This window comes from Schistocerca cancellata, chromosome 12, assembly GCF_023864275.1.
Source record: "Schistocerca cancellata isolate TAMUIC-IGC-003103 chromosome 12, iqSchCanc2.1, whole genome shotgun sequence".
Classification (NCBI taxonomy): Eukaryota; Metazoa; Arthropoda; class Insecta; order Orthoptera; family Acrididae; genus Schistocerca; species Schistocerca cancellata.
The window spans coordinates 13,489,314-13,502,057 of NC_064637.1; the positions used below are offsets into that span (position 1 = coordinate 13,489,314).

The window sequence follows — 12,744 nt, forward strand, 5'->3', positions numbered from 1 at the left end:
GGCTAATCTCTCACCTCTATCGTTTCGGTCGTCAATCCCATAGTTGCCCACCACTGTGTCACCTTGTTTCTTGGTGCCAACTTTTGCATTGAAATCGCCAATGACCATCTGGAAGTGACAATCACTACCTTTTTTACAGGTGTTATCCAGACTTTCGTAAAAGGATTCAATTTCTTCGTCAGGGTGACTTGAGGTGGGAGCGTACACCTGAACAATCTGTATTTTATACCTATTTGACACCTTCAGGACCATTCGAGCTGTCCTGCTGGAAGTTCCTTCTAAGACAGATACTCTATCTGCAATATTCTTGTTGATTAAGAACCCAACTCCATTGAGTTTTCCTTCTGGGTCGCCACAAAAGTAAAACAAGTTGCCAGAGTGCAAACGGAGACAGTCTTCCCCTTTTCGGCGAACTGTCCATGACATGAACATGTCCTGACATGTTAGTTGGTAAATACCAGGTGTGTTGTGTTTGTCTGTGCTTGTGTTGGTTCTCCTTGGTTCCCTCTGTGTTGACTTGTCTGTCCTGTAGGCTATTTTTACCCCTTAGTTTTTGAGTATGTTGCCTATTCTGTGGACTGCTTTGTTGTTGTAGGTGAGAGTGAACCACTTGTTTGACATTTAGGGTGTCATGTGTGATCATGTGTGTGTTCTGTGTGTTTGTAAGTTGATGAGGAGGCTTTTGTTTTCGTGTGTTGGGTGTCCTTATTAATTTCATGGTTCAGTTTACCTATAGTGTTTGTGTCATATCCATTCTTTACATCTATTTGTCTGATTACCTGTAATTCATTCTTGTAGTTTTTTCCAGTGAGTGGCGTTTTGTTTAGTCTGTGTAGAATATATTGGAAGCTGGCTACGTTGTGTGTAATCGGATAATTAGACTTTTTGTGAATGGCTGTGCTGGTGGTGGTCACTTTCCTGAATACAGAGAATTGGTATTGGTTGTTGTGTCTGTATATTGTGAGGTCCAGGAAGTTTAACCTTTTGTCATGTTCTGTTTCTATGGTGAACTTTATTTTTGGGCGTACTCTGTTTATATCACTGTTGGATGTGACTTGGTGTTTCATCTAGAAGGCATACGATGTCATCTACATAACGGTACCAATATATCATCCGGTATTGTTTGGGTCTTTGAGAAAAACGTTGACTAGGAGTCCACTGACTGGTGACCCCATTGGAAACCCGTCTTCTTGTGAGTACAACTGATTATCAAATGAGGAATAGTTTTGCTCTGTGATTAGTTTTAGAATGCTAGCTGTTTCTTTTATGAGGGGTTTGGAAATTTTGGCTTGTTCTTCTAGTTGTTGTTTGATGATGATGATGATGATGGTTTCTGTGGTGGGGATATTGGTGTACATGGATGTGATGTCAAATGATGTGAGTGTGGCTGTTGTGGGTTTGTTGATGTCTTTGATTTGTTGTATCAGCTCTTCTGTGTTGTGTATGCTTCTGTTATTTGTGTATATGTAATGTTTCTGTAAGTATGTGTGCATTTCTGTGGCTAAGTGGCATGTGGGTGCACTTCTGAAGTTGACAACAGGGCATATCGGAATGCCCACCTTGTGGAGCTTTAGTAGCCTTTTCAGTGTAGGTGCTTGAGGGTTCTTTTGTTTCAGCCATTCTCCTTTCTGATTTGTGAATATGTGTGAGATATTTTTATAAGTGTGTGTTTTTCTGCTATCTTTGGGTTGGGTCACTGGTTAGCTTTGTTCTTTTGTTGTCTTCCAGAAATTTTAAGGCTTTAGCCTCGTATTCTTTCTCTTATTATTATCATGGTGCTGCCCTTTTCTGATTTCTTAATGAGTGCCTTATTATTTTTAAGTTTGTCCTTCATTTTTCTGGAGGTTTCTTCTTCTTCAGTTTTTGTTCCTGTCAATATGTTGTTTTCGTTTTCCTTTATTACGCATCTTATTTCTTCTGCGACTAATTCTCTCGTCAGACCTGCATTGAAGTTTGGGTTATCATTTCTTTCTTGTTCTTCTATGATGTACTCACTTTCTGTGATGAGATTCTCCACTGTCTTGAGTCTGATGTGTGTGTTGACATTGTATTTTGGGCCTTTTCCTAGAAACTTTATTTTTTGGTTAGTTAGTTGCATGTCAGTAAGGTTGACCAGGCGTTTGTAGACTGTGTGGTTTGCTTGCTTTCTATTTTTATGTCCAAAAATTGTTTTGTTTTAAAAGAGTGTTTATTTTTTTGTTGTTTATTCCATTTTGATTTTGTGTGTGTTTCTGTGTTTTGTTGGACTGTATTCATGATATCATTTCAGAAATTTTAACATAGGTACGTAATTTCTTGCTTCAGCCACTCAATTTCAACTTTTGTGTTTGGTATGATGAGCTTCAGGGCAGACAACTCAACACAGAGAAAACTAAGGACAACCGACAAAAGCACGGACAAACACAACACATCTAGTATTTACCAATTAAAATGTCAGGACTGCAAATCAGTTTATGTAGGGCAGACGAGCAGAAACCAGACACACAGAACACAGAAGAGCATTAAAAAGTAACAGCTGTCATTCCACATTTGCTGAACACCTTACAGACAAGAAACATAACCAAACAAACATCAATAACGATTTGAGAGTTCTCAAATGCAGCAACAGCCCCCAACAGAAACTAATAATTGAAGAAAATTATCAGATACAAAAAGCCATAGTGGAAGGAAAACAAGTGATAAATGAATACACAGCTCTCTGCAATGGAACTCTGTTCTCTGCCCTCAAAGAATTATTAGACAAGACCAAGCTATAGAACCCTCACCCCCCCCCTCCCCCGCCACACACACACACACACACACACACACACACACACACACACACACACACACACACAGAGAGAGAGAGAGAGAGAGAATTAATTAATTTCAGGCATAGAAATAAAAATTTTCAAATCATAATTTTGGCTTAAGCAATTAATCTATGTAAGGTTTAAGTGGTTGCAGATGACAAACTATGAAACAAAACAGTCACTGCAGAACACAATACATCAGAAAAACCACACCATGTGGTAAAAATGTATGAATTCATAATTTTGTGTGTTTTTTCAAATATCTGTAATTATGATTTAAAAAACTAATAGTTAAATTATACAAGCAGTAAAGAACATTCTTTACCTTTAACAGCCATAAAATAACAGCCCACTGAAGATTCTGCAACTGCAGTGAAACATGTTTGGGTTAAAAAACAAAATTGTTTTACTAAAGGCAGACCCTAACCAAAAACACATGCACTGTAAAACTTTTATCGCTTACAGATAGGGAACACTGCAACAAGTCACCCGGTTGCCGTAATTTCTGGAAACATTTAATCACTAACTACATCGATTTGGTACAGATTTTTAGATCTGAGTGAAGGACTTCACGTATTCAGCCTCTCGCTTAGCTGATCTATATTGTATGCAATTAACATTTCTGCTACTGAAGACCTCTAATTTTGCCCATAACAACCTTCACATTATGGTTTCATTTGACTATCACCATATTACTTTCATTCAGAAAGTATAGCAGATGTCTTATTTATCTTCTCAATTACAGATAGGGTTTCACACATGAATTTACAATGATGAAGAAGATGATATACTTTGAGTACCAAACACACTGTGCTAAAATGTTACAAGTTCAGCGTAGTTATAATTCTCAAACTACGCTAGGTAACCTGTAATACAAGACTTTGTTTTTAAAGTAAGATATTACACTCTTCAGCTTCTGCTGCTGATACATTTAACAAATTACTTTCTTCAAAATCTAAATTCACTTCACTCAAACATACAATTTACGAAAGAGGTAGAGTCAGGTGGTGCACTAGCCTTCCCATACGTTTTGATTCTGAACGCGTGCATCACAAGTCTACTCACACCGAGTTATATTTGTAGGCTAAAAGTTGTCACCTTCCTGCACGACAGGAGTCATACTGTGCATCCACAGATCACACACCATGTACAATACTGACAGCTCATCAGATGAACTACAGTACTTTAGGACAGGTTTCCAAAAGAACGGCCATTCCGAAAGCCAAATTCGTCGCACATTCTGAAGACGACTACTCCAGTCGAAGGACAAAATAAAGATACCGAAGCAGCCATTACGGCAGCTCTCTTGCCGTACTTTGGTGGTATCACTCCGACGGTCAGAGGAGTCCGCCACATACATCGCAGCAGATGTGTCTTTCGTCCCCCAGCAAAATGGGAATTTGTTAGGGCCTGTCAAAGACATTCTCTGCCTCACGAAACGAGGTGTAAACAAGGTTCCTTAACAGAGTGGAAAGACGTATACTGCCCAGACGGACACAGTGTGAGGTCCGCATCTGGGCTAGCAAGATAGAACTGCAATAGCGGAGCACTGTTTCAGTAAAGGATATTGCACGTCATGTGAGAAGACAGTTTCATTTTTCTTTTGCGATAAAGAAGGAAATATTCACATACAATAATGTGTACCTTCATGATAATTTCTCAACAACTCATTACAGCTGTTAACTACCACCTTTTCAAAATAACATATTATTCTCACAGCTGACTCATTTCAAAAGAAACTACGACGATGACATCGAGCGCTTTTACAAATGAATCCCCAAGATGTACTGCCTAACAAAGTACTGCATACGTTCTGCACCTTTCCTGAAAGCTTTTGGTCAAAAGTACATCTCAGACAATAACAACATTTTTTTATCATCACATAACTGCTTGGCATCTGACAGTAGCTGTGGAATGACAGTACAGTTGCTCATCGTTCAAATATTCAATAATAATAATAATAACAACATAGGAATACTGTATTTACTCGAATCTAAGCAGCACTCGAATCTAAGCCACACCTAAAAAATGAAACTCGAAATCAAGGAAAAAAAAATTTTCCCGAATCTAAGCCACACCTGAAATTTGAGACTCTAAATTCAAGGGGGGAGAGAAGTTTTAGGCCGCACCTCCAAATCGAAACAAAGTTGGTCTACTGTAATATGAGACACAAAGTTGGTCTACTGTAATATGAGACACAAAGTTGGTCTACTGTAATATGAGACACAAAGTTGGTCTACTGTAATAAGAGATACAATGTAGGTCGAATGAATGACAATACAGCTACAGTAGTTTGGTTCGAGTCGTAAGCTTAGCAGTTAAGCTTTACCAGGTAGCCATTGCTATGCGTCAGGCACTCCGTTCGTATTTATACGGATACCCTTTCTTTTTCAAGTGCTTCGTCTGGTTTGAATCGGTTGCTTATTTTTCTTTGATCTGATAAGTGCCGTTCTCTTTGTTATAGGTGTTTACATCACTCTAAGCTGAAAACTCATTACTGTACTGTGTCGTGCATTGTTTGTCGCATTCTGATAATGAGTGTTTATGGCTTGTTGCCGCTCGCGGCATGGCTTGACTGTGCATGCTACCGCAAGAGGAATTCTTTCATTAGCGAAACAATGGCAAGAGATGGCTATTTGTTGTTACTTACACTCCTGCTTTCTTTGATCACGATAAACAAGAACCAAATAATAGACTGTGTATGACAGATGTTCTGAACGAGAGTTTAGCTAAAATTTTTCTCCGTTTGAAAATCTTTGCAGACACCTCTTTTGTACATTACATTCTTCACAGAAATTAGAGCCATCTTAGATTTAAAAATCTAGTCGATTGCTGTGTTCATTTCTGATTGTATCACTATTAGGTATAAGAATAATACGAATATAAACACGACACGACACGTATATTCTTCCGCGTTTGCTATTGTCTCACTCTAGTTTCGTAGTTTATTAGGCAGACAGGATTTAAATGAGATAGCAGCAAACACGAAACAATACATGGCAAAATGTTTATATTAGTATTATTCTTATAGTGAAGAGAATACTGCATGTGATTCACAATTCATAAATGTTCCTATTAGCATCCATATCTTCTCACAGGTAGGAAAAAATTCAGATCGTAGAGTTGGCCATATTGACAAACATCCCAAACAGTCTTGCCAGTCGGATTTTCGTAGTACACCGAAATGCTGCTACATTCGAAGACTAACAATACGGAATTTGTATTTACTTCGTCGGATAATGTACGAAAATGCAGTGGTCGAAACTCGGGTCAGAGAAAAAAGCTTGTCTTCCACCTTTTTATTTACTGACTCAGAGGTTTTGGCGTCAGTATTTATCTTTGTGCCCGCAAAGCACACCTGTGTAGCGCTACATATATTCGACAGCAGAAGTTAGTTGTTGCGGCATCTACCAACATTTTTCAGAACTTCCATTTACTTTGCACTCGATTCTGAGCCGCAGGCGGTATTTTGGATTACAAAAACCGGTAAAAAAGTGCGGCTCAGATTCGAGTAAATACGGTAGTCTAAATTGCCACAGGCCACTACTCACCCATGATCGGCGGCCGGCTCATAGGCACCATCATCATGCCCGGCTGCGGCGCCAGCAGTCCGGGCGGCGGCGGGACCGGTGCCATCGGCGGGACTGGCGGCACAGCCGGCCTCGGAGGCGGAGGGGGAGGCTGCACGGGGGGAACCGGAGGCGGCGGCTTCGGCGGCGGAGGTGCAGACGTCGTGACCGGAGGTTGTTTGCCCATCGGCACACCGGGGATGGGGGGATTCTGCGGACCGGAGCGCATCCCCGGAGGCGGACCCGGGGGAGCAGGCGGCTGTTGCTGCTGTTGCTGTTGTTGCTGCTGTTGCTGCTGCACCTGCTGCTGTGTGCCGCCGCTGCGGCCGGCCGCCACAGGCTTCGGTCCTATCTTCTCCTTCTCCTCGTCCGGCAGCAGGCCCTTCACTTTGTGAATCTGGTGGATCTGCTCCTCCAGCGTGATATTAGCTCGAGCGGCTCTCGTCGCGGCCTCCACGCTGGACGTGTGACCGTCCCAGGTGACCTGTCGGAGAAACGGTCGACGTCGGATTAGCCGGTACGTTTACGCCGCTAGAAATTCGGCGACAGATTGCGGTCGGTGCGGTGTGCCCGACTCTCGGACCGCACGGGGCACGTCTCCGAATGCTCGCATCTCTGATCCTCCGGGTGTCTCGCTTCACAGTCCGGTGTCGTCTCACGGTTAGTGGTAATTTCAAATGTCGGCAAAATTTATAAAAAATATATTAGATACCTCTATTTATAGTTTCGAACATGACGGAGTAGCTTCCAAAAGAAAATTCTTGCTGCTACTATGACAAAGAAAAACTAATTTTACAAGAAATTTTGAAGATAAATAACTTTTTACTTCAGCTCATCGAAAAAACAGAACCACTGACATATTTGGACTGAACAAAATTGTGAACACACTGACGATTAATAGATGCACGTGATACATACTCTACCGTGAAAACACAAAACTATGCTGAGATAAAAAATAAAATACCTTAAGGGGTGTGAAACTGTTCTGCCTGTGTAAGGGAAAATGTTGCCACTGATGAACCTGCATTCTGTTGGACGTTGTAGAAACTTCCAGTGAGAAAGTTGTTAAAAAATTATAAAATTAATTTTGGTAACATCTGAGACACCATTATTCTACAGTGTCACCTACGCATTTTATTTGTGAGACTCCACGGGAGGGGGGTGGGGGGGTGGGGGCAGCGTACGAGTGCTCACACCCCGCTGCCGGCATTTTAGTTCTGAAGCCGAGAATATATACTACCCCAAAAAATTACTGACGCTTCATTACTGTATGTAACAGCCAAATTAACGATATACAATATACAAAAAGAGCAGTAGGTATTTTCGAGCCCATATTCCTGTAAGTCTAGGAAAATAGATTTGTGCATACAGTTGTGTATTATTTTCGACGGTATACTCCTATATGCACAGTGGTTATTATTAAGCTATCACTGCTCGAGAGGGACCCGCGGCAAACGAGTCTTCTTACGATAATGTAACTTTGTGCGAACGTCTGTAAGGGCGTGCGGAAGAGAAATAATGAATAAGCCATCGAAAGAAACATATTTCGATGTCCACAGAAGTAGGTAACATTTGTTAATCGTGTTAAAGTACTTAATTACCATCTGCATCCACGACAGCCAAGAAGTTTGTACAGATACCATTTCACTATTGTTTGCAGCACATTTTGAACAGTCAGCCACAGAGTGAGTATTCAGCAGTCACGGCACAGCTCGTGCACTGGTCACAGATCGCATATATAGCATCCGGTTTTCTCAGTCGTGGCAACCGTAACTTCCTCAACAATTCGTGGTACAATTGGCAGTCAACCTCTCCCAGGAGCAACTCTCAAACTGCCAGTCAATTCGAACTTCCGAATTGTGTTCTTGCAGAAAGAGGATGTGTCAATACTCACGAATAGCAGCACCATGTCGAGACCCGCGTCGACTGGCTGCAACTGTGACGCACACTGATGCTCGTGATTCAACCCTATGCTCACATAGTTACACTAACACTTATAACAATACAGACTTGCGTTGCACAGTCTGAACATCATTCATATACAGTTGTGTACCCGTAAGACAAACAATTTGCGTCTACACTGGCTCGAGTAACAAAAGTTTAATTATAACCACGCTGTATTTTATCTTCCTTTCCTTACCTTGTGCTCTCAAATATCTGAGCTGCTTTCATCACAGCTCATTTCTGCCCAATTTTTTATTGTAGCTCGAGTGTTCTCCCCTCTCATTCCTTAAACTTGTGAACTGCTCTCTGTGTCCACCTTAGCCTCTCAGGTTTCAGGGTATAACTCCCTCTCACACTTGTCAACCGCATCCTATTTCCCTCGACACACGATCCTCTGTCACATACTTCTTTCGATACTCGACCCGTCTATTTCCGTCAATTATTTACTCAGTTTTTGGATGGACAAAGAATTCTGAATGCTGGTCTTTTGTTACATTTGGTCTGCATTTATTTGTCGGTTTACATCTGCCTAGTAACTTCTGTTCCCTTCCTCAAATCTGATTTCTCTGTAGTGTAATACGTTTACAGACACAGACCACTTTGAACAAACAAAATGCGAGTTAATGTTGGTTAAAGAACTTGAATCCAAAATCTGTACATTAATCTAGTGAGGAAATACAGTCATTCTTGACACAAATGATGAAGTTACTGTTTGATGATAAATTATTACTTATTCGTGTGTCCTCGTGACCTGGGAAGAGTTGCAGAGACGGAGAGACTGAGGTATTCTGAAATGACAGCAGTACACAAACAATCGCCTCAAACCGAGGAGGTGGTGAGATTATGAAGGACCTAAAACGAAACACACCACTCCAGGTGTAAATAATATTGTAAACAAAAACAGAACGGAGCTTTCAACTTTTGACCAATTGTACTGCTTCCGTCAGAACTGGGTAGAAAAAATTAGATTAATTGCTACTCAGAAGCATTTACTGAGTCATTCTTCCTGCAATCTGTATGCAATTGAAACGTGAACAAACATGAGCATGTAGGCCCTCTGCAGTGCACTTCACATTGGACTGCACAGTACGCAGATGTAGATATAAGAGAGCTCTCTTTTACACGACCATTCTCGTTAAATAAATATTTTTCTGAAGACTAAATGAAAACTGAAACCATAATGTTCACTGAATGAAATGACAAGTTTCAAGAGGAATTAATTTGAATGTTGCAGCACATTCAACTTGTTTGGAGGTTGTTTTTGAATTGGAAACTAAAAGATGATCACCAGATAAAAACAAAACAACCAACCTCGGCTTTTCACCACTGATAAAGTACATACCTTTTCTTCCTTCTTCTTGTCTTCTTCACCAATCTTCTTTCCTATGGCAGTTTCTTCATCACCCACACCAAATATATCAGTTCGTCGCTCGGCTAGCTGCTTCAAGCTCGCCTCAATTGCAGAACCTGTCGGACAGCAGAGTGTTTTAAATAACGTTGGAGAAAAAATGGGAAACCACAATTCTTTAAAGAACTGAACTCTTGCTTATAAAACAGCTTCACAATTGACTCATTTACAGATGAGTTAACAGGTTAAATATTTGATGTCGAGAACACGTATGAGATAAAGTTTAGGAAAGATTTGAAAATAAGTTTAAAGTTTGTCAGAAATCATTAAGTGCTCTCGTTACTAATCACCAAATGAATGTAGTTAGGTAATATGCACTCCATTTTAAGCAAAATCTAGTTTTTCACGCCTCTCGATGTTTACACGTTACCTCGCCAACTGGGTGTACAGCAATGGTACGATTTTGCAGACACACTTAGAGGAATATGTGGATATTGTCTGTAAAATCTGTTGCGAATGGAGTTAATACTAAAGAAGTAATCTATTAAAATGTCACAGTTCGATTCTACGAACAACGAAAATGCAGTACAAGATAAAAGTTTTTTCCTTTCATCCTTCTGTCAGTGTGTACCAGTGAGAAAAAGTATCATCAGAGTTACAAATTATGGGTAAAGTTCACTGTGCATCCCAAATAACAGACATGGTGTGTAGACTTATGGTGCTGCGAGATAAATAGACAGAGTCTAATGGTAATATTGGTCTTACAGAGCTAAACTTTTAACATAAGATTATGCCAATAAGAAAGGAAATTCTGACAGCATTTTAATTTTTTTAATGTGGTCAATAATTATATGAAATACTGAAAATTAAAATTCTGTTACCCCCGGCAGTCACTAGACAGGCAACAAGGAGTTTGAACCAGGCGAGTGTCAGTAATACAGACTGGGAATCGGAGTGGTAGGGGAGGGAGATGGGTTGGGTGGGGTGGGGAGGAAAACACACACACACACACACACACACACACACACACACACACACACACACACACACACCTGGTGCGTAGACAGTCTCCTGGTTGAGCTTGTCCTGTATCTGGCGGTCACGCTGCTCCACCCAGCGGGGGTCCAGGAGCCCGATGCGCATGTGCTCCTGCACCTTGCTGGCCGGGATCTTCTCACCGGTGATGGGAGAGATAAGGACTTCGTCCGGAGCAGGCGGGCGCGTGGCCTTCACAGCTGAAACAGAAAACGTACATACATTACTAAATACTGCACTCCCAGGTATCGATAACGTGAAGCTGTTCTCGTAATACAAAAAATAATGGAGACGGAGTTGCACAGATGGGAGGAATGCCATTTTTCTGATACCTAATTACCTAATACACTCCATTACACATTCGGTGGCAATATACAAACCGGTCACCGGTCTCGGTAATGAGAGATGGGACACACGAAACTTCTGAGTAACTTCTAGAATATATCAATTGTATAACACACTCTGAAGTAAATAAATTGAAGGAATTCAAGTTTTGTGACAAAAATGGTAATAATTATAGGAAAGAAGCTTGGACATAAATGATGCTCCACTTGCAATAAGAAACCACAAATGAGTTTATCGAAAAAATTACTTCACCATTAGATAGGAAAATCAAGTTGCAGGGATATTCTGCAGTTTGCAAAAGCATTAGACTGTAAACCATGCTCTGCTGCTTTTCAAGCTCAACAGGTATGGAATAAGGGATATTGCTTTGAAATGGTTCAAATCATATCTCATGGAGAGGAAACAAAGGATAATAATCACATCAAATGTAGCAGATCACTTGTTACAGCAGAAAACTGTGTCACAAGGTGTTCCTCGAGGTTCAATCATTGGGCCAATTTTGTTCCTATACTATATAAATGACTTTCCTTTTGATAGAAATACTCTTCCTAACCTCATTTGTAGGGGGTACATGTGCCCTAATTGAAAATGAAAATGCTGACAATAAACTGCAGAGTGTCATGAATATATTAAGCAACTTGGTAACAACTTCAGTCTAAATGGAGGAGAGGGGGGCGGGAGGAGGAGGGGGAGTGTGTTGGGGGGGGGGAGGTAGGGAGGGGATGTGTCTGACCTGATGTGTACAGAGAGAGAGAGAGAGAGAGAGAGAGAGAGAGAGAGAGAGAGAGAGAGGCGGAGGGGGGGGGGGGGGGGGGGGGGCTGACCAGGATGATGAACATTTCATTTCAAAACCCTGTAAGACGAGTTTTAAAACCAAACCGTCGCAAACTGCAGAAATTTGTATTACTTAGAATAAGCAGAATATGGAAGAACTTAACTCAAATTCCTAGGAATAAACTTAGATAGAAATTTGAACTAGAACACACACAGAGTATCTAGCAAATAAATTAAACAGCCTTGCACTTGCAATGGAAATTTTATGCAGTGATACTCAAATGGACAACAGGAAAGCAGCATACTATAGCTATTTTGAAGCCATCATTAGATATGGCACGATTGTTTGGGCAACTCCAGACTATCCCCTCATTATACTTCTTTGAGGCGATTGTTCTCCTGCGCAACAGAGCTGATTTAAAAAACACATTTTGAACACTCATATGATGGCAAGACAAAAAAAACTTTGCACTTACCTCACATCACTTAAAATTGTACACTCAGACTTTTCAATATATAGCTGTGAAAATTCACAACAAAATAAAAGGGTTTGACATAATGAATATGAAGCTAAATATTTTGAAAAGCAAGTTATGCGATTTTCTAATGGAAAGATGCTACCACTCAGTGGAAGATTTGATGAAGGACAAAGTGATAGTTTGAGACGGATCCTTAAAATGAAATAAAAACTTATGCTAGTTATAGTGGATGCAAATCCTGAAATAGAGTTAGTTAGAAGCCCATATAAATTCTCCAAAAAGTAATATTGTGTGTCTGACAAATTTTAAACAAGTAAATTGTAACCCTGACCGATCTCCTGTACATCAGATTTCCGAAATTCTGTAAATCATCAGATGAATAAAATGCGTTACACGACCTGTGTTACTTTTTTGTCAGCCCTTTACACTTCTTATTACAATTCTCAATATACATTAAC

General features: G+C 40.5%; 1 protein-coding gene across 2 annotated transcripts in view; it reads right to left on the minus strand.

Annotated features, from left to right (window-relative positions):
- LOC126109400 (splicing factor 3A subunit 1) overlaps positions 1-12,744 on the minus strand; it is a 74,520-nt gene that overhangs the window by 25,862 nt on the left and 35,914 nt on the right. For both annotated transcript variants that reach the window (XM_049914429.1, XM_049914430.1), the window contains exons 9-11: positions 10,706-10,888; positions 9,648-9,772; positions 6,344-6,845 (exon numbers count right to left, since the gene is read on the minus strand). In XM_049914429.1, the coding sequence (XP_049770386.1) occupies positions 6,344-6,845; positions 9,648-9,772; positions 10,706-10,888 (810 nt within the window). The remainder of the gene's footprint in view (positions 1-6,343; positions 6,846-9,647; positions 9,773-10,705; positions 10,889-12,744) is intronic.